The 25,725-nt window shown below is 34.2% G+C and overlaps 4 protein-coding genes across 5 annotated transcripts; 3 read left to right on the plus strand and 1 right to left on the minus strand.

The window, feature by feature from the left end:
• The first annotated feature begins 3,021 nt into the window (after nt 1–3,021).
• Nucleotides 3,022–4,392, plus strand: LOC111008121 (ENTH/ANTH/VHS superfamily protein). The gene has a single exon (XM_022280709.2). The coding sequence runs from the start codon at nt 3,145–3,147 to the stop codon at nt 4,231–4,233; it is 1,089 nt and encodes a 362-aa protein (XP_022136401.1). The 5' UTR covers nt 3,022–3,144; the 3' UTR covers nt 4,234–4,392.
• Nucleotides 4,393–11,247: 6,855 nt separating this feature from the next.
• Nucleotides 11,248–13,433, plus strand: LOC111008122 (transcription factor bHLH94). 2 transcript variants are annotated; one of them, XM_022280711.2, is made up of 3 exons: nt 11,248–11,856; nt 12,616–12,939; nt 13,183–13,433. In XM_022280711.2, exons 1-3 carry the CDS (start codon nt 11,434–11,436, stop codon nt 13,285–13,287), a joined length of 852 nt encoding a protein of 283 aa, XP_022136403.1. In that variant the 5' UTR covers nt 11,248–11,433; the 3' UTR covers nt 13,288–13,433. The 2 variants fall into 2 exon arrangements, 1 of the variants encoding a protein (XP_022136403.1); XR_015788505.1 differs by lacking the exon at nt 13,183–13,433 and having other exon boundaries at nt 11,715–12,071; nt 12,616–12,755.
• A 2,833-nt stretch (nt 13,434–16,266) lies between these two features.
• On the plus strand, nt 16,267–22,950 carry LOC111008205 (ATP-dependent RNA helicase DEAH11, chloroplastic). The gene is made up of 4 exons (XM_022280832.2): nt 16,267–16,458; nt 16,530–17,407; nt 18,007–21,148; nt 21,552–22,950. Exons 2-4 carry the CDS (start codon nt 16,559–16,561, stop codon nt 22,769–22,771), a joined length of 5,211 nt encoding a protein of 1,736 aa, XP_022136524.1. The 5' UTR covers nt 16,267–16,458; nt 16,530–16,558; the 3' UTR covers nt 22,772–22,950.
• Nucleotides 22,951–23,171: 221 nt separating this feature from the next.
• LOC111008325 (uncharacterized) lies at nt 23,172–24,090 on the minus strand. Its single transcript, XM_022280981.2, has one exon. It carries the CDS (start codon nt 23,839–23,841, stop codon nt 23,290–23,292), a length of 552 nt encoding a protein of 183 aa, XP_022136673.1. The 5' UTR covers nt 23,842–24,090; the 3' UTR covers nt 23,172–23,289.
• Between the last annotated feature and the right edge of the window lie 1,635 nt (nt 24,091–25,725).

The following is a 25,725-nucleotide window of genomic DNA, read 5'->3' on the forward strand; positions in this document are numbered from 1 at the left end:
TTTTTTAGTACTAAGATTAAATAAATTTACTTTCCGAGGGAAAAAAAAGTAGTGTCAAATAGATATCACTTTCTAAATTAATTTAATTGGATTGACTTTTTCTCTGCACGCAATTACTTGGTGTCAATATATTAATTACAAGGATCAATATTATTGGGTTGTTGACTTGTATAACATTCATAAATCGCATTCATAAATGTCACAAACTTTAGAAATCTGATGCAGTCATGTGATCATATTCCGTTACAATATAACCAAAACTCCCAAACCTATGATAATTATATAAACTGAATTTTATATTAAAAAAGTTATTTATCTTTTAATTTCTTTTTTTCAAATTTCGCATTTATTCTATCTTTATCTTTAAAAATCTTTTGTCTGCTCTCTAAATATTTATAGACATTTTTTTTGATATCTCTCTCTCGTTATTGTTATTTATTTATTTATGTAGGTCACTTAATTCAAAATAGATATATGTAACTTAAAAGTATAAGTTTAATTTATAAAAAAAAAAAATCTAAATTTTACTACGGAAAATTATTTTCAATTAAAAACACATTTTTAATGCAAAATTTGATATAAAAGCCGAATCTTTGAAAGCGAAAATAAGTGTTGAAATTTGTAGTATATAGTTTTCAAGAGTTTGATTCTTTTCATTTTATTTTCCCTCTTAGTTTACACACGTGGTAGAAATTTACATCAAGGACAAATTTGATGGACTTGGCTGAAAGATTCAAACTAGGTTACCAAAAAAAAAAAACTTTTTTTGACAGTATATTTGGTAAATATTTGTATTATATAAATAATTTTCTCGAAAATTTAAAGGTTATGTTATATTTATAGTCACACAATTTTCCAAAATAAAAAAAGGAAAAATTGGAAGAATTGGAAGAAAACTGATTTGATGTTTGAAATGTTAACTTGAATTACAGACCACAATTGCGAAAGGTAATAGTTATAATTTATAAATCCTTGGCGGAAAAAAATAATATAATTTTTTTTTTTTTTTTTTTTGTGGGTGGGAATAATAGTCAAAAGGTGTGATCTCAAATACATTTTCACATTTAAATGCGTTGTCCAGTTGATGTTTAGATATGATTTGCAAAAATAATGACTTTATGCTTCCCAACTGCTAACGTAACGTTTTACCTCACCTCACTTTTCTGATGAATTATTTTGCTCCAAAATAATTTTACCAGTTATTTGTTTCTTTTCTCTTATTATAAAAGATAACTAAAAATGGGATTTGATTTTTTTCTTTTTTAACATCAATTTTTAAGAATGCTAATAATCTCCTAGTTTTTGTTCTAACAACTGATTCAAATAATAACAGTGACAATGATATCAATTGACACGAATTAATCCTCACCCCATCTATGATTGATAAATTCAAAAAAGAAAAAAAATACACGAACGTGGATCGTAGCCCCGATAACCAATTGAGTTGAAACCTTTTTAAATATTTATACCCTAATAGATATCACCTTTTTTTTTCTTAACTTAAAATATATATAGTGAAGTTAAACATAACTCAACTAGTTAAGATATACGTTATGTCAAAAGTTCAAATGAACTTCCACCTCATTATTATTGATATAAAAATAATTTCATAAAATAAAACATTACCAACTTGAGTGTAACTCAATAATTAAAACGTAACTCTAATATAACATTTCTCTTAGGTTAAAAGTGTTGACCTACTATTATAACGTTATATTGTCAAAATAAATAAATGAAATAAAATGAAATAGACATACTACATTTTGCAGCCTATAGTTATAATGTTATATTATCAAACTAAATAAATAAATAAATATACCACATTTAATAATTACATGTGTGGTCCTAGGCATTGAATTTTCTAGACATAAAACACCCACCCCTATTAATTGATGGATCTATAGTGAAAAAAAAAATTAATTGAATTATTTTCTAGTACAATAGTGAAAATATAGAGATAACTTCAAACTTAAAAAAATAATAATAAAAAGAATGTATGACAATTACGGTTGAAGTTGTGCTCATGTTAACCAATCATAGGATTAAACGGTTAACATAGAATTAAACTATAAAAAGACAAAAGGATAAAATTGGGCTCCTCACCCATAAAGAGTAATATTGTCTTACCACCATTAAATATTTGACAACCGAGAGAGAAACGTAAAAACAAAATTTTATTTTAAAATATAATGAGTTGTCAAATATTTAATTATGGTAAGGACAAGATTATTCCTTAATGAGAAGCCAAGTTTTATCCAAGAAAAATACTTCAAAGTTTTTCTTTTTAACTATAATATTTGGGGTAGATGATCAAATTCACAAGCTCTTAGTTTGAGATATATATCAATTACTAAGCGATGTTCGCTTTAGCAAAAAATTAAAGTGTTTCACCTCCACTAACTTTGACATCTAATTTTCAAATAACATCTATGTATTTCTTACTTTGAACTCTTTTAACTACATTCTTTCTAAGGTATACAAATTATGCCTTATCGATTGCCTTTAGTGATAAGCGTACCTCAGATTAATTTCACGGATAGTCGTCTGACCCTACAACATGATCATGATGGAATTTGAACTCATTCATTCTCAAATTCACCCTAGTTCCTTTGGACTAATGATCCAGTCATAATATTTTTAATCTTCCTTATCTGAAAAATTTCAATTTAATCCTTCATAATTTACCATTGTGCAATAATAATACTTTGACTGGAGAATCTTAACATCCATTTGATAATAAGTTTACTTAGAATATGATACTTAAAATCAATTTGAAAATGAATCGACAAAAATTTAGAGAAAAACATTAGATTAGGGTAAAGTTTGTAATTATATTCTTCAAATTTCTAAGAATTAGACATAAATTTCGTTTCTTCCTAAAGCTAATTCTCAACTAATTTTCGTTGATTTACTAAATATTATCACGTAGCCTTATCATCAACAAATTTAAATATATTTACCAAGAAAGAAAATAGTATAATTGAGATACTTATCAACCTTTTGTCGAAACTTCAAACGAAATTTTGATCCGTGGGGAAAAAGGAAAAAGGGATAAAATAAAATAAACATACCCCAAATTAAAAGCAAAAATCTATCCAAAAAACATTCCAATTTGATTTCATTTGTGTTCTCCTTCTCCCTTCAATGGTTCGCACAAGAAAGCTCAGCGGCCTTATCGGACTCATCAAAGACAAGGCCTCTCAGAGCAAAGCCGCGCTAATCGCCAAGCCCAACATTCTCTCCTTCCAACTCGCCCTCCTACGCGCCACCACCCACGACCCCTACGCGCCGCCCCACGACAAGCACCTCGCCGCCCTTCTCTCCCTCGGCAAAACCTCACGCGCCACCGCCGCCGCCGCCATCGAAGTCCTCATGGACCGCCTCCAGAGCACCCACAACTCCGCCGTCGCCCTCAAGTGCCTCCTCGCCGTCCACCACATCCTCAAACACGGCGGCTTCATTCTCCAAGACCAGCTCTCTGTTTTCCCCTTCACCGGCGGCAGAAATTATCTCAAACTCTCCGATTTCCGGGACAATTCCAGCCCGATTTCTTGGGAGCTTTCCTCTTGGGTCCGCTGGTACGCCCAATACATCGAAACCGTCTTGTCCACCTCCCGAATTTTGGGCTTTTTCGTTGCCTCTTCCTCTTCAATTGAGGAGAGGGAGAAAAAATCAGAGCAGATTTCCGCCGTTTTCAACTCCGATTTGCTCAGAGACACCGAATCTTTGGTGGGTTTAATCGAAGAAACCACCAAGAAGCCTCATTCTTTGCATCTCAACGCCAACAAATTGGTGGACCGGATTCTCGGATTTGTCGCCGACGATTACTTGTCGGCTATGAAGGAAATTTCCGTCCGAGTTACTGAGTTCCACCAGCGCTTGAGTTGCCTGAGTTTCGGCGAATCGGTCGAGTTGGTTTGCGTCTTGAAACGCCTCGAGGATTGTAAAGAGAAGCAATCGTTGGGTATTTCTGCAAAATATGAGATTTTGATGGATGGGTTCTGGGGCTTGATTTGGGAAACCAAGAACTTGATTGGGGAGACCAAGGAAAATCGAGACGGCACCGGCGCCGGCGGTAAATTGATCATGACCACGGCCAGGATGAGCGACTCGGGCCGGTTTATGGAGCGAGCTAATATTTACCGCGACTCGATCCGGTTCGGTTCGGAGAGGTTCGATTTTCAACTGCAAACGGATTCCGGTCGTGGGCATAACGGAACCGTATTTAATTAAATGATTGTATCGTGCCTAATAGAGACAGCGTTTTTGGTAATCTATTACTATTTTTGTAGATAATTTTCGTTTTGTTTTGTCTTCTAGAATTTCCTTTCGATTGATACCATAGTTCTTATAGTTTAATTTTGGTCAAAATATAATATAGTTTTTGGTGTATTCATAGTGTACATAAAGTTAACTAACATTAAATTTGTTGCAAGTGAGAATTCTTAAAAAAGAAACTAGGATTTGTAGTTTAGTCAAAGTCAACTTTTTTCACCAAATAGTTTTATTCAATCTCATCAAAAGTCGGGATTAAATTGGATTTGAAAAATCTAATTTTTTTTTGTTCAACGTGGGAGAAGAGATTTGAACTCACGATCTTTTTGTTAGAAATAAATGTCTTGACCAATTAAGTCATATTTAGATTGGTTGAAAAATTCAATCTCTAATTTGAGAAAGGTGCATAAATTAATTGAATTAACTTTTTTAAATGGAATTCTAACTTTTTTAATTATTCAAAAAAATATATATAATGGGTTGATCCAAAAGGCCCAATCCTAAATGGGCCAAGCCGTAGGCCTAGCTACTATTGATGCCGAGTGATACGAAATTGGGCCTGAGTTCGTGGATGTTTGATCTTAATTTTGTTGTGCGTGTGACGTATTCACTTTCTCTCTCTCCGGGGAAAATTCTGTTCTTTGAAAATGAAGTATATTTCCCTTTTTAGATTTTTACAACTTTAATCTTATATAAAATAAAATAAAATAAAAAAGAAAAAAGAAAAGTAAGATCCATTTTCAGTGGGCAAATCTTTGGATCACTTTTATTATTTTTAGAAAAGTAAATAAAACGAACTAGGGCATGACGAAAATACCCCTCATTAAAGTCAGATCTATTTGTTTTGCTATTTTTGTTATAAAAATGATCTCTGTTGAAACCATTTTCCTGCGTTGAAAGAAACAATGATTTTTATTTATGTTTAGAGACAATTTTTTTATTGAGTACAAGGTGACGATGAAACTTACAATCTATTGGTTTGAGATATATGTCAATTATTACTTGTTTTAGCCAATATTTAAATAAAATATTCCTTTCTAAAACGATTCTATATTTTAGTCCATGTTTATCTAAATAAATAACATATAGAACACTATATTATCATTCAATCTCTCAATGGGCCATAATTTAATTATCATTAAATATATATATATTATATATATAAAGTACTATAGAGGACCATGCATTAGCTAGACTAGTATCTCTCAATTATTTTCCTCGGATCCTTTTTTGGCTCAAGTGTGTGTTTACTCATACTCGCTTCCCTAATAAAAAGTTCCGATGTTTAAGTTAGAATCGGAGTACTTCTCTATTTATAGGAGTTGAATCCCGATCCCTTTAACATTTTGAATTCCTTAAATAAAGGAATTTGAATCATAGAAAATTATAACAGGTTCGGTTAAGGACAAGAGAGGTGTCTTTGTTTTTTGTTTCACCCAAAAGGTCTTATACCAATGGAAATAATTGTTCTCTCTTGGATCACTCCCTTTCCTAGTTAAGATGGGAATTTGTTTGCATTTCCCTTACAAACCCAAACAGATCCCATTTCAAAATCAATTGGAATGAGAGGAGAGTAGCACAACCCTCAAGATAGTGACTCCGAAGGTTCGTTTGAGCTTGTTTGGGGTTCTAAGTACCGTATCAACGTTCATAAAGTTCTATCTTAAAATCAATTGACAATAAGAAGAGTAACACATGTATCTTATAAACTTTGCTAATTAGTTGCTTGATCTTCTTCATTGAAACTGGGAAAATAGAGAGGAATTAGATGTTTTGGAATTGAATTAGTACAAAAGGGCCGGGAAACAAAAACAAGTACACATTATTATCGAGTTAGATATGGATGGTATTGGCAGAAGGGGTTTTTGGAGGAGTTCTCCAAATTGCCATGTTGCGACAAATTAAAATCTTTGGTGGGAGATTTGGCAGCATAGAAATAATGGAAGTGTTGCTTGAAAACACAGGGAAAGTGAATATAATACATGCTTTTGTCCAAAGGGAATCAGACAGAAAAAAAAAGGAAAAAAATGCCCTTAATTACATCAAATCTATGCCAATTGCCATACACTTGTGAAAGGAACAGTCCTAGCTCGCCTCTTTACATAGCCATGCAAAAAAGCTTTCACAATCCGAGAGACAAAAGTTGACTGTGACGAAGATTTAAGAAAAAATAAACTAGCTACTTCCCCGAAATAGTTTAGGCTTTGGATAACCATTTTGTGTTTTCTTTTCATTTCTTTTTTTTTTTTTAATTTATGCTTGTATCCTAATTACAAATTCATTGGGGTCTATTTTTCACATTTTTCTAGAAACACATCCGGGTTAGAACTTAGAAGGCCAAATTTTAGGAAAGAAAACAAGTTTTTTAAAAATTAATTTGGTATGTTTTCAAAGCTTGGTTTAGATTTTGAAAATATCTCTGAAAAATAAGATAATAAAACAGAGAAACAACTAGGTAGAGGGGGGTGTTTATAAGTTTAAAATTTTAAAAATATTATCAAAGGGGAAATTCTGTTTTTAGGGGGAAAAAACAGTACCTTATTTTGGTTAATTTTTTTTAAACGATTATTTAGGTTAAATTATCATTTTAATACTTACGGTTTGTGGCAAGGAAAAACCACGAGGCACCATGTGTAGATATACCCTCAAGAAAACGTGCATCGGGCCTCCTCCACTGGCAAAGTGGATGCACAAAGCGTATCGAGACAATGCCAAGCGTACCACAAAGGGAAGCTGAGTGCACTATTCATATGCCTCCAACACAGTTAGAAGTCTTAACAAACTAACCTAGAGAGCATCTGTCACGCAATGTCAAAAGCGTATCCTAGACACAGCCGCACCACTTTGTGCTAGTAAGGAAAAGAACACATAATGTCGAGAGGGATCCCCACACTCCCAATTGGCTATATATCCATCTTGTTGCACGACTCTCTCTTTCCTTATATATAAGGAAAAGAACAACCCAATAAAAATAAGCCGAATTTACTTACACAACCTTGTGTGAGGATCGACACACAACTCTCAAGCAACTCTCACTTGTATAGCACAACACCAGTGTTAGATTTCTATGTACAGATAACGAGAGTTTGGAGGCAAAAAAACGTATGTATGACACCTGTGTGGTGTTTACATTTGAAATAATTTAAATTTGATTCCTATGACTTCAAAGTTTTAATTATAGCACCTATGGTTTGGTTTAGATCTCTTTTATTATTCATATATGTTGACCATTCTTTTTTTTACTACATGCAGGGATGAAGGTTCGAACTCACCATTTTTGTTGGATATAAATGTCTTGATTTTAATTGATACACTCCAAATTTTAGACCACGGTGTCTAATACCTTTTCCCCATTGTTACTTAATCATAATGCAACTGATATGTAATAAATTAAACTTTTCAAACGTTTTAAATGGTAACTCATTTTTTTGTTTTTTTTTTACAACATATATGAGGGAAATTTCAATATACAACAATTTTGTCGTAGATATGTCTTAATCAGTTAGTATGTTCACGTTGACTTTAAAACGTGACTTTTAACACGTTTTTGATGCATTACCCAGGTAGTGATCAAGATTAGATCTTGAAAGCAACTTGAAAAGGCCTAAAATTCACTCAAGAGAGAGATAGAGAGACGAGGCTTTGAAATTTTGATCAAGACAAAATTCTCTTCCACACACAAATTCAATGAACCCACATATGCCAACTGGTTGCTTTAATATAATTTGCATCAAATTTTGTATTTTTGTATTTTTTGTATTTTTTTTTTGTGTTCAATAATTGAGAAAACTCCTAAAGGAAATATTTTGTGATATTGAAAGAAATGGCTGTTCTGTTTTTTTTTTTTAATTTATTTATTAAATCATTATGCATTGTCTTCTATTGTTGAAAAAAATATATATATATCTCCAAGTTGGAACCATTCTCCAAGTTGGAGATTTGGTGTGTGAGTAATCTCTATCTTCAGGTAGTCTTTCTAGGTTTTTGGTTACATATATGATAGAAATTATTTTATGTGACATGAAATAAGTTTTGAAATTGACATAGATTAGTAAGAAACATTATTAAGAAGATGTATATATATTGTTCAATATTCTCCAAAATTTCTTAGTTGTAGAAGTTAAAATGTTACTCTTCATAATGTTAATGGATATTATTTATAATTAATTTAGCTTTTTTTTTTTTTTCAGAATCCTAAATTTTCCTTTCAAAATTGACACATAATGATGACAAAATAAAATTGAAGGATGAGGAAAAATGACACCATAAATTTATATAGATTTGTCCGATAAAAATTGTATATATTTGTGGTAATGGTATCTCTATTTGGTATTAGTGGTGAGGCAAATGTAGGCCTTGTTCGATGACAGTTTCGTTTTACCTCTCTTATAAATACATTATGATTATTAGTCAATTTTTTTTTCAAAAAAATACTTTTTAGTTTTAAAAAAATTAACTTAAAATTCGAAAACATTTTAAAAGGTAAATATCAAAACAAAGAAACACCTAGGTGGAAGTAGTATCTTAAAGCTAAATTTTTAAAAACAAAAAATTAAGATGAAATATATAGTTATCAAATAAGGTCGTAATTGGTTACTCATGGGCTAAAGAATAATGAGAAATTAGGACATATTTGGCCTCCACCCATTTCGTTCATGGATGGAAGCCTTTTGTTCGAGTCCTACCCATGTGAATATATTTTATTTTCCTTAAAAAGAGACAAGAGACAGGATGTGAGCATGAGCATGGGTATGGGTACAAAAAATAATATGTAGTCCCATATTACAGAGATGTAGTTTTAAATTTTGCCCTTTTTTTAAGGTTAGACTTCGATCGAGCACCCACATTTGTTATACTAAAAAACTATTTTTTAGTTTTGATTTTATAAGTAATATGTGTGCATGGTCCATCTTTTAGGATGACACCACGACAACAGACGATTTAGGATGATTTTTTAGGTTCTATATTCGAGCCTTGCGTTGGTCATAATATTGTTCAGACTAGACGAGTCTCGATTCTATGGAATTACTCAGCATAAAACACATGACATCGATTTTGAAAAATTAAAAAAAAAGTTTTAATTAAAATATATTTTAATAATAAATAGTTTAATTAAAATTATTTTCTTCAGAGTGGTCTTGATGATAAATTTATTTGATTGTACTACACTAAAGTGATTTCATTTGGACTGATTTGAATCACATTTTCGAATAATCAACTTTAATATATTTCTTCTAGAAATAAATTTAAACCAATTCTATTTTGATAGCGTTTACCAAATTAGTGGGAATCAAATAGTGGGACCCACACAATTTTTTCATTCTATTTCTCTAAAAAAATGGTAATCTCATTTCCCTTCTTACCCTCCCATCAATCTCATTATCGTTCCTTATTCGGTGGGTTCCACATATTTATTGGTACTAATAATATTTTTCTAATATCAATTTTTGCCAAAAGAGTAATCTCACTTTATGAAAGTAGTTTGAATTTTTTCTTTTCATCTTTTTCAAACATTATTGTGTCTCACTGTTTTCTTTTCCAAACCAAACATTTTATCTTTCGATTTAACGTTAATCTTTATAATGTCGTAAACTAGTTGAGTTGTATACTTTTTTTTTAGTATGGGGAGGATCGAACTCACAACCTCATATTGGTTTGAGATATATGTCAATTAGCGTTGTATGCTCTTTGACAGTTGGATTGTATACTTAAGAATGTTCACATCCATAAAAAAAACTATTATATACCAAAAGGTAGAGTATACCAAGGATTTTAAATGTCGATGTTGATAGAAATGTGGATAAAACGTCTATATCGATGAATATTTATAAAATAAATATAACAAATTTTAAAATTATTAATATTAATATTATATTAATATTAGTGATATTTTTTTTTGATATTTTTATATTTTGACAATTTTTTGTTGTTGTGATATTATAGAAATGCTAACCCACTCTTTATGTTGATATTGAACTGGCCATAAACATAAAAAATTACTGTTGGAAATGTCGATACGTGAACGAATATTTAATACTTAAAGTATACATCAACCCAATGCCCTAACACACAGAAGAGTTAATCAAAAAGAAAAAATTGTGGAACGTATGGATGGAAAATGAATTGTACGTGTCGAATGGATCAAAGAAAGGAGGGTTCCTCTACTAACCATTCCAGCTAAAATTGATTAGCGTTGTTATCTAGTTTGAACAATCTCTGGGGTATTATACCAAAAAAAATTAGGACCTGTTTGGTTGGAAACTCAGATTCTGTTTTTGTTTTCAGATTCACTGAATCAAATGGATCCAGAGAATACGCGTTTAGCACGATTTTGGATATTTGTTTTTTAAAACTGTTTTCTCGGTAATTCAAATAGTAAAAATTTTGACAACGATTTTTTTTTTTTTATGTTTTCAGATTCATAATTTGAAATTTTTGAAAATGCAGAATTACATTAAAAATGATAAAAACTAGGATAAATATATTACTTCATATTATAAACTCATTTTCTGTTTGTTAAAATTAAAACATGTAAAATATAATGTATTCTAAATTATATAACCTTGTAAAATAACAGTTATACAAAATTCATAAAAAAAATATTAATAAATTAATTAATATAAGTTTAGATTAAACTAAAATTTAGTTTGCAACTATTTATAGTTTACAAATATACTAAACACATATTGAATAATTTTTTAAATTGAGATTCAATTATCAAATCTTCTACCAAACATATATTTTGAAAACAATGAATACAACTCTATTCAAATTTATATTTTCTGATTACCAACATATTCATAGAAGACCAATAGTAGGCCGCCTTTACTCGATTTGTGTTTACATTTTATTAATGATAGACCAATAAATGACAAATCGGTCGAAAATCTATTTCCAATTTAACATTATGAAAAGAATTCTATCAAACAGTTGGTATGCATCCCCCCATGTCAATAGAAACACAGTGAGCTGAGCTCCGTCCCTGTCCCACACATACAAATAAACAAGATTTCGTTTAAAATTATAACTCAGTCCTACACTCCTATCATATCATATTTTATTAATACAAATTAATTGTGCCTGTGTATAAATATTCCCCCTTCTTCTTCACCAATCATCTTCAATTTTCTTTTTTTATCCATAGCAAACAGAGAGAGAATGGTGCTGGGTCTAGAATCTGTAGCGTTTCAGCAGGACTTGATTGCTTGTGGGTGGAAGGATCTGCAACCCATGGGGAGCGGTGAGATTCTTCGGAGCTTTGTCTATGGCGGATTTGGAGAAAACGACTGTGGCGGCGGCGGCGGAGCTGAGATTTTGAATACACCCAATTGGGGACATTCTTCGCCAAATTCTGCCTCCTTCCCGGAATATAATTGTGCTCTGAATAAACGGTCGACGGAGGGTGATCCGGCGGCGAAGAGAGGGCGGCGAAAGCGGCGGAGGGGAAAGATGGTGAAGAATAGTGAAGAAATTGAGAACCAGAGAATGACCCACATCGCCGTCGAACGCAATCGGAGAAAGCAAATGAATGAGTACCTTTCTATGCTGCGTACCATGATGCCTTCTTCTTATACCCAAAGGGTAAGATTATGCTTCTTAATCCTCCTCTCCTACCCTCCTCCTCAATTTATCTTTTATGACTCTGTAATAGAAATCGTGTTGGCTTTGTCAGTTGGATCCTTGTAACAGGCGTTGTAGGACTGCCCTGAATAGAAAGAAAATCACGTTCTGCACGACTTGAATGGGAGAAGGAGTATCCTCATTCGACCAGAAATCAACTAAGCCACTCCCTATTGGTAGTTACCACTTCAATTTTTAAAATATCTATATTTAATAGATATTTAAATTTTAGGAAATATCTAATAAATAAAAAATTTATGGACACAAGCTTACTTTCTTGATTTTTTCTTTTTAATTCTTGAGCCGGGACTTTTAAAATTATGAATGTCTAGTCACGTAGTTTAAAAAAATTAACCTTTCATAATATCTAATAAAATTTTGTTAATGTGTAACTCTCAATCTCACGCCATAAAAATGTCTTAATTTTCTTTTCTCCCAACTAATATGTCGAAAGGATCAAATAAATAGTCAACAGGAGTATAATTCAACGATAATTAACACCTATTTCAAATCGAGAGATTGTGAGTTCAAATCTCTTACCCCACCTAATATCCTAAAAAATATCAAGTACAGTAAATATATCATATAACAACGAACAAAACTAAACTAAAGGTAGAAAAATTAATAAACACAAAATTTAAAGTTCTCAAGTGGGTGGAAGAATTAAATAGAGAAGATCGCAAAATCTTAATTTAATCTGAAAAATGGTGAAATGGGCAGGGAGACCAGGCATCAATCGTGGGAGGCACGATCAACTTTGTGAAGGAGCTGGAACAACTTGTGCAATGCTTAGAGGCTGAGAAGCAAACCCATAATTTTTTCTCCGGCCGTGACTCGGTCAACTCGGCCGCGGAGAATCGGGCGATGACGGTGGACGTGGAGGTGACGGTGATAGAAAGCTACGCCAATATCAAGATGATAGCAGAGAAGCGGCCGAGGCAGCTTCTAAAAGTGGTGGTGGAATTACATTCTCTTCACCTTTTAGTTCTTCACATTAACGTCACAACTATTCGCGAAATGGTTCTCTATTATTTCAGCGTTAAGGTAAATCAAATAATCTCTTCCCAATACAATAATAAATAATAAACAGAATATTCCACATCAATACATAGGTACACTTTTATCATAGACTACAATTTATAATTCAACCAAAATACAAAGTTAAACAGAAATTGAAGTTCCAAAAGAGTAAAAAATAAAATAATGAACAAATTTAAGCACCAAAAATGATTATTAACAAAAAAGAAAACATTTGACTAATATTTCATTGAATTATTTGATTGGCAGATTGAGGATGACTGTAAACTGAGCACAGTGGGTGAGATTACTGCAGCTGTGCATGAAATGTTCGGAAGGATCCATGTGGAAAATTTTGTCGAGTTATATATTTAATTTCAGCATTATAGTTCTTTTTTTTTTTAATTTCAATTAGATTAATGTTTTTCTAAGAGGTCAATTAGATTAATGTTACTATCTAATCATTTGATGTATTTGGATCCATATTTATATTATATATTAAATTGCAGATGATTGGAGCATCAGTTTGAATATTTTATTTTCAACACCCCATGGATCATTTCCATATGTCAGATATTTAATTCTTTTTTTATTTAATTGATGCACATCATTTATTAATGTTACTTTTTTTCCGTCTAAAAATATCATATATAGTACTTATTAAATATATAAACAAAATATTCACGTCAAAATTAGTATAGCAGTATAATCGATATATATCTCCAACTAAGAGACTTGATAAAGGTTATGTTGTTTCTCTCCGACCAAGTCCAGTAGAAAAGATACATAAAATATTTTGTTAGTTTGTAAGCAAGATTGAGAGATTTTCTCTAATGAAGAGGTCTATATGTTTAAGGAGAACGAGAACTTTATGGAAAATCTCAAGAAAGACATACCATAGAGTCGATGTGAAAGGGCATTGAAGAAAGAGATTGTCCAGAGATTTAGCAGGTGAGTTGCAAATTAGGGATGCACTAATTTGGATTGATGCATAAAGATGAGGAAATGGAGCGTGTCCTGTGCATTGAGCATTGTTATTATAATGAGTAGCTACACTAAACTATTAAATTGGAGACTTGCTCCCATCTGAGTAGATTTTTCTTTTAGTTAAAAAAAATAAAAAAGGTGAGAGATTGAATCTTTGACTCTAAAAAAGATAATTGATGGTATTGAGCTATAGTTGGATTTGGCTCTATATGAGTAAATTCGCTTGCCAAACGTGCATTTAGTCATGACATATGTTTTGTCGAAGTAGATGTGTGTTGAGATTGATGACTACGACACTCTATAATTCTAAAATTAAAAGAAAATAGTCAAGAGAAACAAAAAAAATACAACCCCGAAGCATTAGGAATTGCATGTCTACAAAAAATCGTGAGTTAACGTTTCTTATTTTCTATCTTTTAATAAATAAAAACTTAAATATATTCGATAACCATTCAATGTTTCTAGTCCGAAAAAAACTTGATTTTGTTATTCTTAAAATTTCTATTATTTCAAAAATATTTTTTGAAATGAAAAACGAAAAAGAAAAGTTACTAAAATACTTATATTTCTAGTAAATTAGAAATAAAAAATAAGAAAGCAAGGTTGAAACCAATTCGTCAGCCTAGGCACATGGCTTGTACCAATACTATTGGTGGGCTTTATTTATTATTTATTATTTATTTTTAGTTTCGTCTCTAATTTTCTTTTCTTATTTAAATTCACCATTAAAAAAAACTTCAATTACACATTGGTTAGGTTTATACTTTTTTAATTTTTGAAACACCAATTATAATTTTTTTAAAAACTATTTGATCATCATTTTATATTTAAAAATTAGTTTTAATCACTAATATTTTATTTGATTAAAAATATAAAAATATTCTCAAAATTCTAACCATGCTCTAACAATTTTTACATGACTACAATTTAATTAGTTAAGGTATTAATCAATAGGAGTATTTTTTTAATGTAGTAAGTTCGAAGTCTCATCCCTTAGAAAAAGATTTTAAATTATAGATTATATTTGGATTAATTTGTAAAATATTGAGATAAAATTTTTGAATTAAAAATTAAAATCATATTCAAATAACAAATTCAAATACAATGTTTTTATAAATTAACAAAGCTAATTTGAAATATTAAAAAAACAGCATTTAAGAAAATAAACTTGATGTTTTAAAATTTTAGAATAAATAAATAAAGATATATAATTAGCTTTAAAGTATAATTGAATATTTAAAGAATTATTCATTTGAAATATGACAAGGAAATTCAAAACAAAAGTAAGACTGCTTGGTGCTGGTAAGTTTTGTCCATCCTGCAAACCAAATTTTTAACTGAATTAGAAAGCAATTAAGAAAAAGAATATGAAAAAAGAGAAAACAAATAAAATAATATAACCATATGTAATTAAAAATATTTGAGAATCAATCTTATATTTGTAAAATATAATATTATACGGTTGAGCAAAATTTACATACTCCCTAATAACTATTAGATACATCATTAAAATAAGTTTTATAATTTATTGAGTGGTGTAAAATGACATTCCACATCACAATAGAATAGATACTCAAAGGTCAGAGTATAACAACACGTACGTCATACCCTTTAGCTCGAAGAACAATACCTCAAAAAATTTTTGTCAACTTCGACCTTAACCAGGATGGGGACGACGCATTAATGAAATTGCTCGCCCACTATTGTAGATCTCTTATTGAGAGAATCTTACTGTTGTGCTTGGTACTGTTGAGTGAACCCCACGCATCAACGTCTATAAATACATGATCAAACTTTATGCACATGTAAACGATTTCTCGTTTTGAAACTGTACCTCGAATTCAACTGACTCAAGTGTCGAAACTTTTTTCCTTCTCTGTCCAGGTTTCTCTTTGTACTTTCCATGATTTTTTCAAGACCTATAACATTTCGACAATATGATTTTGAACAATCTAATCCACTTGAGTCTCTCGACAATCAAATCCTAACATAAAACATAACCGTAAAAAAGACCTCTTACACATAATTAACAATTTTTAAATAATATTGATGTCAATACGAGCTTAACTTATAGATAAAGATACTTATTATCTTCTTTAAAGTTCCGAACTCACATTTATTGCAATTGCAATAAAGGAAAAAAAAACGAAATTGGAAATTGCCTAAAACAATAAAAACCCCTTAATAAACGTGATTTGAGAATTTAAACCCTTGTGCTCCAAGCAAAGGATTTTTATTTTTTTAGTATAAGGAATATAAAGGTTAAAAGGTGAAGCATGCTTTTATAAGGTCATTATTTATATTATACTATATTTATTTATTATTTATTATTATACGTTAAAAGTGGGGAACTGAAAGAATTATTTTAAAATTTAGGCAAGGTAGGTAGAGAGACGAAATCCTAAATTCCAGAAGTTGTGATTTCTACTGATTGTGAAGGAAAAAACAGTCAGCTTTCAAGACCCAACCAAGTCTTCAGTCGCAAGAATAATCAGTAAAACCCACAATCGTTCAACGGAAGCCGAAGAAATTCTCAGCTTCAGGGAGCTACTGCACCAGGTTTGTGTGTTCTTCTCCATCATCTGAACAGAAATTTGCTTTTCTTTAACTCTCTGTCTCGCTGCTTCTAGGGTTTTATCAGTCTCCGTTCGATGCCACGATGAAATCTTCTTCCAGGCCACCGGATTCTTCCGCGGCATGTAATCGCCCTTCCAATTTACTCAACGTTCAGCGTTCTCTGCGTTCCCAGAGGCCCGACTTTCCAGTCAATTTTCAGAGTTATTCTGCGCAACGAACTTACCCGAACCGCGCGAATTTTGTTATTGACCTCGTCTTGGAGCACCGCGGAGCACTGAAAATTTCGGTTGAGGCTTTAATTGCAAAATGCGACTCCAAGCCGGACAATTTTATTGTCCTGCCGCCCGGTACTGTTGCCGCGGTTTTGTTTTTCAAGCAGTGGGTTAGTGCGCGCGAGGCTATGGTAGGGTTCTGGGAATTGCGCCTCCACGGGGTTCATGATTTTACTCCCATTCTCAAACCTAAGATCTATTTGCCCTCTGATGTCGAGGAGCTCGATGACCGCCTTCGAGAGCCTTTTGCTGACTTTATCAAGAGTCTAATGGATGGCCAGAAGGTTCAAGATTGGCAAAACAAATGCGATGATGTTGTGGTTCAGATTGACCGAATTTCGGATACCCTTCGGAAGCCCCTTCGTATTGCCACTCACTTTGAACTCACCGAAAAGAAGAAGGGGCTTATCATCGAGAAGTGCTCGATTATGAGGAAGATGGAAGAGTTTAAGTCTGCCATGCGTTACATTCTGGACTACGTGGAAGGGGAGAAGCTGGAAATATCAGATAGCGAGGAAGTGGGAGTTTTTAGATTTGATGGGACACTCAACTGGAACCGGATTCATAGCTTGGTTTTGAGAGAATGCCGTAGACTCGAGGATGGTTTGCCCATGTATTTTTACCGCCGAGAAATCGTTCAGCGAATTCACAGTCAACAGGTCTCCTTTTCTCTCTTCAGCTTTTGATTTTATTTTCACCCTGACATTTTAATCCTCTGTATTTATTTGATTGCCGTTAGTTGTTGGAGGTATAGACCTGTGATTTACCAAGCCGTTAATGCCACAGCTGTTTCAAGAAATAATCGATCTCATTAGAAAGATAAAAGTTGGGTACTCTTGGGGTTGTGACTAATACTTAGTTTCCAGATGAAACTTCATAAAATATGTTAATTATTGAAAAGTACACTTTAAATTATTAAAGACTTTTATTGATCACAATCATAGCTTTTGTGCATCATGAGTGTTGGATAAGAAATAGACGTGCCACAGACAGTCACACAGTTTATAAAGTTGTCCCTTGACGGTTATATGAAGGTAACTCTTTGAAACGGTCTAACATTCATAAACAATGGGTTGATGCGACAACATTCTCATAGTTCTTAATGAAAGTGCAGTTCTTTTTCAAAAAAAAAAGAAAAAAAATTATAATTGTTCTGTATAGACTTGAAGAAATAAATAGTGTGATTCTCAAGTAACTTTTAGACCGAAGTTATCCATACATCATTGTGTATCATGTAGTTATGGTTATTGTTATGTAGGTAATGGTATTGATTGGAGAGACTGGTTCTGGAAAGAGCACTCAGTTGGTCCAATTTCTTGCTGATGCAGGACTTGGTTCTAAGTCCATTATATGTACACAACCTCGCAAGATATCTGCTGTCTCCCTTGCGCATCGGGTTAGAGAAGAATGTCGTGGGTGTTATGATTATGATGATGATTACATATGCTGTTATCCATCATTTTCATCTGCTCAGCAGTTCAAATCTAAGATAATATACATGACTGACCACTGTTTACTGCAGCACTACATGAATGATAAGAAGCTTTCTGATATTTCTTGCATTATAATTGATGAGGCTCACGAAAGAAGTTTGAATACTGATCTCCTTTTGGCATTACTCAAGAGTTTACTCATGGTGAGGATAGACTTGCATCTTATTATTATGTCTGCAACAGCCAATGCAGAGCAACTATCAAAATACTTTTTTGGTTGTGGAATCTTTCATGTTCAGGGGAGGAACTTTCCTGTTGATATTAGATATGTTCCTCCTTCCGATGAAGGCACTTCTGGTTCTTTCATTGTTCCTTCATATGTTACCAATGTCATAAGAATGGCATCTGAGATTCACAGACAAGAAAAGGGAGGGACAATTCTTGCCTTTTTGACTTCTCAGATGGAAGTAGAATGGGCATGCGAAAATCTTCATGCTCCTGGTGCAGTTCCATTGGCATTTCATGGTAAGCTATCCTTTGATGAGCAACTTCGTGTTTTCCAGGACTATCCTGGAAAGAGAAAGGTTATTTTTGCCACAAATCTTGCAGAGACATCATTGACAATTCCTGGGGTTAAGTATGTTATAGATCCTGGATGGGTCAAAGATAGCAAATTTGAACCAGGAAGTGGTATGAATATTCTTAAGGTTTGCAGAACCAGCCAGAGTTCTGCTAATCAACGAGCTGGTCGCGCTGGTAGAACAGAGCCTGGTAGGTGTTATAGACTTTACACAGAGTCTGAGTTTGAGCTAATGTCCCCTAATCATGAACCCGAGATTCGTAAGGTTCATCTGGGTGTTGCAATATTGAGAATTCTTGCCTTAGGTGTAAAGAATGTGGATGATTTTGACTTTGTGGATGCTCCCAGTGCTGAAGCTGTTGACATGGCCATCAGGAATCTCGTTCAATTGGGAGCTATTACACTGAATAGTAGTGTTTATGAACTAACAAATGAAGGTCGTAAGTTAGTAAAGTTGGGCATTGAGCCACGCCTTGGCAAGTTGGTTCTTAGTTGTTTTAGTTGCCGTGTACGTAGAGAAGGTGTCGTACTTGCTGTTTTAATGACAAATGCTAGTAGTGTGTTTTGCAGAGTTGGTAAGGTTGAAGATAAACTAAAATCTGATTGTCAGAAGGTTCAATTTTGCCACCCTGATGGTGACCTTTTTTCTCTTCTCTCAGTCTATAAACAATTTGAAGGTTTGCCTAAGGAGAGGAGAAACAAATGGTGTTGGGAGAACAGCATTAATGCCAAAACTATGAGAAGATGCCAAGATTCCATCTTGGAATTGGAACGCTGTCTCAAACAAGAACTTAACATTATCATTTCAAGTTATTGGCTATGGAGTCCGCTGAAGCCGACAGACCATGATAGAAATCTTAAAAAGTGCATACTTGCTTCTCTTGCTGAAAATGTGGCCATGTTCACCGGTTATGATCGACTGGGTTATGAAGTGGCAATGACTGGACAACATGTTCAGCTACATCCTTCATGTTCTTTGCTAATATTTGGTGAGAGGCCCAAATGGGTGGTGTTCGGTGAAATTTTGTCAATAAGTAATGAATATTTGGTATGTGTAACTGCTTTTGATGTTGATGCTTTGTCTACCCTTTCCCCTCCTCCCTTGTTTGACATATCTCATATGGAGAAACATAGGCTGGAAGGAAGAGTTCTTACTGGCTTTGGCAAAACTCAGCTTAAAAGGGTTTGTGGGAAAGGCAACAGTAATCTTATTTCTCTTACATCACGTGTTCGAAAAGTTTTTGGTGATGAGTGCATAGGCATTGAAGTTAATATTAATCAGAATGAGATTCTGTTGTTTTCAAGATCAGAGAACACGGAAGAGGTGTATCGTTTTGTGAATGATATTTTGGAGTATGAAAGGAAGTCTTTGTGGAATGAATGCATGGAGAAATGCTTGTATCGGGGAAATGGTGGCTCACCTCCTGTTGCTTTGTTGGGTGCTGGTGCTAAAATAAGACATCTGGAACTTGAGAAGAGATATTTGACTGTTGATGTATTTCATTCAAATGTGGATGCTATTGATGAAAAGGAGCTTTTTATGTCTCTTGAGAAATCTGTCTCTGGTACTGTTTGTGCTATTCACAAAGTTTCAAGTTCTGGGCAGGATGATGATGACAAAGGAAGAGGGCATAGAATAACATTTCTTACTCCAGACGCAGCTGAAAAAGCTTCCGAGCTCAACGGTGATTCCTTGTGTGGATCTTTGGTGAAGATAATTCCTTCACAGATAACTGCTGGATGCGATAATAAACTATTCTCTTTTCCTCCAGTCATAGCTAAAGTCTGTTGGCCTCGTAGGTTGAGCAAAGGATTTGCTATTGTTAAATGTAACATTTATGATGTAGGTTTCGTTGTAAATGATTTCTCTAATCTACTGATTGGAGGAAGGTTCATACGGTCCGAACGAAGCATAAAGTACAATGATTGTGTTGCTTTAAGTGGACTCGACAGAGAGGTTTCTGAAGCTGATATTTTAAATGTATTGAGGTCTGCAACAGACAGGAAAATTTTGGATTTCTTTTTGGTCAGGGGAAATCCTGTTGACAATCCTCCAGTTAATGCTTGTGAAGAAGCTCTCCTGAAAGAAATTTCTCCTTTTATGCCTAAATCGAATCCTCATGTCAAGTGTTGCCATGTTCAAGTTTTCTTACCTCAACCCAAGGATTATTTCATGAGAGCTTCCATAACTTTTGATGGAAGGTTGCACTTGGAGGCAGCCAAAGCTTTGGAGTATTTGGAAGGAAAGGCACTGCCCATATGTCTCCCATGGCAGAAGATTAAGTGCCAGCAGCTATTTCATAGTACTTTATCTTGTACTGTCCCCATTTACAGAGTGATAAGATATCAACTGAATGCTTTACTTGCAAGCTACAGGAAGATAGATGGTATTTTCTCTATTGAATCTTCGTCCTTTTCCAAAGCTCTATTAGATTATGGATGATATGTCCTGTCTTTTTTTCAATGTATATATACTTATACTCTTCGTATTTGAACTAATTTCAATCGGTTTATTAATTTTCTTCCAAATATTATAATCTAAAACTGTAATGTTTGTATTGATTACTACAGGGGTCCTGTAACATATGATACTCATAAAATCCTTGGTCATCTACGTCAACATTGGCATGCTATTTGCTCTTTTGGATATTGATGCCGTTATTTTGTTTCAGATTTGCATTTTACCATCATTCCTGCTTTAATTTTCTGCATCTATCATATGGATGAGGTCAATGTCATTAGCTTGGTTTTTGGCCAGATTCTGATGACCTTGAATCTTCATGTCGCCAGGTGTGGAATGCACTCTATCCCAAAATTTAAATGGTTCCTACCGGGTGAAGCTTTCTGCTAATGCCACGAGAACGGTAGCGGAGCTGAGACAACCAATTGAAGAGCTTCTGAGAGGGAAGATTGTAGATCATGCTAGCCTGACTCCTACTGTTCTACAGCATCTGACCTCTAGAGATGGCATTGATCTAATAAGTTCACTACAGCGGGAAGATGGAGTCTACATTCTTTTTGACAGGCAGAGACTTAGTTTACGAGTTTTCGGTTCTCAGGAAAAGATAGCTGCAGCTGAGCATAAGTTGATTCAATCCCTTCAGACACTTCATGAGAGCAAGCAACTAGAGATTCACCTTCGATGCAAATCTCTGCCTCCCAACCTCTTGAAGACAGTGGTCGAGGAGTTTGGGCCCGATCTCAATGGTCTTAAACAGAAGTTTCCCGGGGCTGGATTTACGTTAAATACTCGACATCATACTTTATCTGTCCATGGTAGTAAACATTTGAAGCAGGAAGTTGAAACAATCATTTATGAGCTTGCAAGGATGAGTGGTGGTGGTTCAGCCAAAAGGCCTGATGATGCAGATGCTTGTCCAATCTGCTTATGTGACATTGAAGACGACAAGTTTGAACTTGAAGGGTGTGGACACCATTTTTGCCGACAGTGCCTTGTGGAGCAGTTCGAGTCCGCCATTAAAAACCAGGGAAGCTTCCCAGTATGTTGTGCCCGACAGACATGCCGGTCTCCCATTCTACTTGTTGATATGAAATCTTTGTTGTCGGACGAGAAGTTGGAGGAACTCTTTCGAGCTTCGTTGGGAGCTTTTGTTGCTTCTAGTGAAGGTGCCTACAGGTTTTGCCCGTCTCCTGACTGCCCCTCCATTTACCAAGTGGCACACCCCGAGACGTGCGGGGAGCCATTCGTGTGTGGGGCATGCTACTCAGAGACATGTACTAAGTGCCATTTGGAGTATCATCCTTTCCTATCGTGCCAACAGTACCGTGTGTTTAAGGAAGACCCAGATTCATCACTGAACGAGTGGCGCAAAGACAAAGAGAACGTCAAGAACTGCCCCGTTTGCGGGTACACGATCGAGAAGGTAGACGGGTGCAACCACATCGAATGCAAGTGTGGAAGGCATATTTGTTGGGTGTGTTTGGAGTATTTTGGTAGCAGTGATGAATGCTATGGCCATTTGAGGAGCATTCATATGTCCTTCGTTTGAGCCTCTCTCTTTCAACTTAACTTTTGTGAATTAGTATGTATAAATGAATCGTTAGGTTCTTAGGCGAAAATTGTACACAGGGTTCCATTTCATCACCCATCCAACCCCAATAGCATATATGTCTTCTTGTATATAATTATATTATAATACAAGTGTATGAAGCCAGGCATTTGCCCTCAGTATTTCAAGTTATGAAATCTGTAAATTATTCTATAGTTTCCTAAATATTAATTTGGTTTCTTACCGGTGTTTTTTCTCTCTACTTTATTCTATGTTGGAGTAAAATTATAAGTTATACCGCGACCATAATTCAGTTGGAGGATGAAGAAGTTGTGAGTTCGATCTCCGACCCACATGTTAGTACTAAAAAAAACATATAAACATATATATATTGTATGGGTATTGTTAACCGAATAAATAAAATTGATTTGTGGAGCGTAAGTACAAGAGAGAGAAAAAAATCCTACTAAATACAGCGTCGGAAAAAAGAAAAAAAAAAGGGCAAAAAGGTAATATTGTCATCTCTGGTTAAGAATTGGGTCTTCATCGACATTACAGGTGTAGCCGTAGAGAAAGCCCACTCCCACAACAGTGAAGCAAATTGCCAAAGCCCAAACCCATTTCATAGCTTCGCCGCCGCCTCCGCCGCCGGCCGCCGGCGCATCGGAATCCCCATTTCTCCTGCTCTCTTCCTCGTCGTGCATTTTCTGCAAATTGGAGAGCCGAAGCTGCAGCAACTTCACCGATTGGCGGTAAAAGAAAATCAATCTGGCCTCGTCTTCGAAAGCCCTACTGATACAATCCCTCTCCTCCATCAATTTCGCGGCCTTTCTCTCCGCTTCTCTCGCCCGCGTCTGCGACAGCCTCAGAGCCTTCAGTAGCTCCAATTTCTCCTCCACGCCGCCGGATTCCGCCTCATCCCGCTCCCGATCTTTAACTCTGGCCATGCCCGTGAATATCTTCTGCGGCGGCGGGAGATCGCAATTCCGAATTAGGTCAACGCCGGGTTTGTGGGAAAATTCGAGCCCCATGAGGAGCATGTCGGCCGAATCCATGGCTTTGGGGTTCATGATCGGCGGTAGTTTGGGAATTCCGATCAATCGGAATTCAGAAAATCGATTGGATTTAGAGAGCGGTGGGGGTGGGAGCAAGGAAAAAGTAAAAGAGTAGATATGGAATTGACAAAATTATCAATTGGATTTGGGAAATAATTCTTTGCTTGCTTCTTCAGATAAACTTGCTGTTTATTTTTGCTTCAAAGCTTCAAAATATGGCGCTTTTTTAAGTAGAGGCCAAGGCTTCAGTTTAATGATCTCAGATTCATAGCGTGAGGGTTAACGAGCAAAAAATTATTATATGAAACTATTGGTACAAGAGAATTTAATTTTTCTTATAAGATCGTTTTTTCTTAATTGTGTAAGTTAATTGCAATTGTGGAAACCAAAAATCTAGCTATCACACAACTTAACTTTGTATTCTCTAAACTCAAATTTGAATCTTTTACAGAAACTCGTAAATTTTTGTTAGCTGATAATATATATCCTCGTTGACACACAAAAAAAGAAAATAGAGATCAGATTTATGTTCCTTGAGATGGGCCAAGGCCCATTAGGGTAAGTTCTTGATCCAACTTGCAAAAGGTAGCTAAATTGGTTCTCTGTTGGTGTTGAGATGGGCCATGGCCCAAGTGATTGATAGAGTAAGCCTCTGCCAATGGACAAGAGTTTGGCCAAATCTCAAGTGTGTGGGAATAAAATTAAAGTTTCTAAAATGTTAACACGGTTTATGATTTTTAGGAGTTAGATCGAGGTCTATTGAATAAAATCAATTGGGTTTAAAAATTTATCCCTCATTTATTAATTTATAGGACTCTAACTCATTGAATATCATTAACTTATATTACGGTTAATTTTTTAGTTTTATTAATTTTTTTTGTAATCTTTAGAGACTATTAAATAAATTTGTCAATATGAACATAACTCATCACTTCCCAGAATCTACGTTTTGCTTACTAAAAAAAGACTTTCAATAAATTTGCTCTGAGTCATCCAATGAATTTGAACTATCACATCCAACATTCTAAGCACTTAATTTTTAGAATCAATCACTATCAAAAACTTGTATCTTTTTTAATATAAAATCTGAAAAATAAATATTGAAAATACATGTAAACTCTCTTTCACACGGTGCAACAAAACCAAAGGGGTTCCCACTCCATTTGTTCGTCTGATTCTTGTCCATAGCTACTCTGGCGAAGAGAGGTCGCTCGGCAAAGAAGGAATGAGAAATCGTCAAAGACGACTTGTTTGTTGGTAAAACGAAGGGCTAAATAGCGCCAATGATTCTTTGAGCCGATCTGGATTTCCAATGCCTAAGGAAAGAGGTCACAACGCCTTTTTATTCTCTTCCTTACCGGGGAATCTTCTCCTATGACCTTCACCTCCTATTCGACCCGAAAATCGAACCCAACCTCCTTCTAATCCATTCATTTATGCAAGTAGGAGGGATGAATAGCCAAGCAATAAGCAGAGTAGAAAAGAGATTGCGGTTGCGGGACCCTCCTTTTTATATATAAATATTATACTTTTTATTTATCTAAGATTTTAATTTTGATAACTTTGGCCATTTGAACTTTTTCTCCCTCCTGTTTTGATATTTTAGAAGATACATAGGCTCACAAAATCAGTCCCCACTTACAAATATACGATTGGAAATTTTGGATTTGTAAAACTTGTGCAAAGGGAATGATACGAATATTTTGATCAATATTTTTCATCAGATCAGTTTAGTAGTTAAAACAATTGAGAGAAGTTGCTTCGACTGAAAATCTTTTAAGTTTTCTACCACCAATTCTATCTTTTCTTTTCTTTTGCAACTGAACTAATAAATACACTCAATAATGATCTAAATTGAAAAGAGGAAAACACCGAACACGTGAGGAGAGAGCTAGAATT

This window comes from Momordica charantia, assembly GCF_013281855.1.
Source record: "Momordica charantia cultivar OHB3-1 chromosome 10 unlocalized genomic scaffold, Mcharantia_2.0 BLBB01000010.1, whole genome shotgun sequence".
In the NCBI taxonomy this organism is placed as follows: Eukaryota; Viridiplantae; Streptophyta; class Magnoliopsida; order Cucurbitales; family Cucurbitaceae; genus Momordica; species Momordica charantia.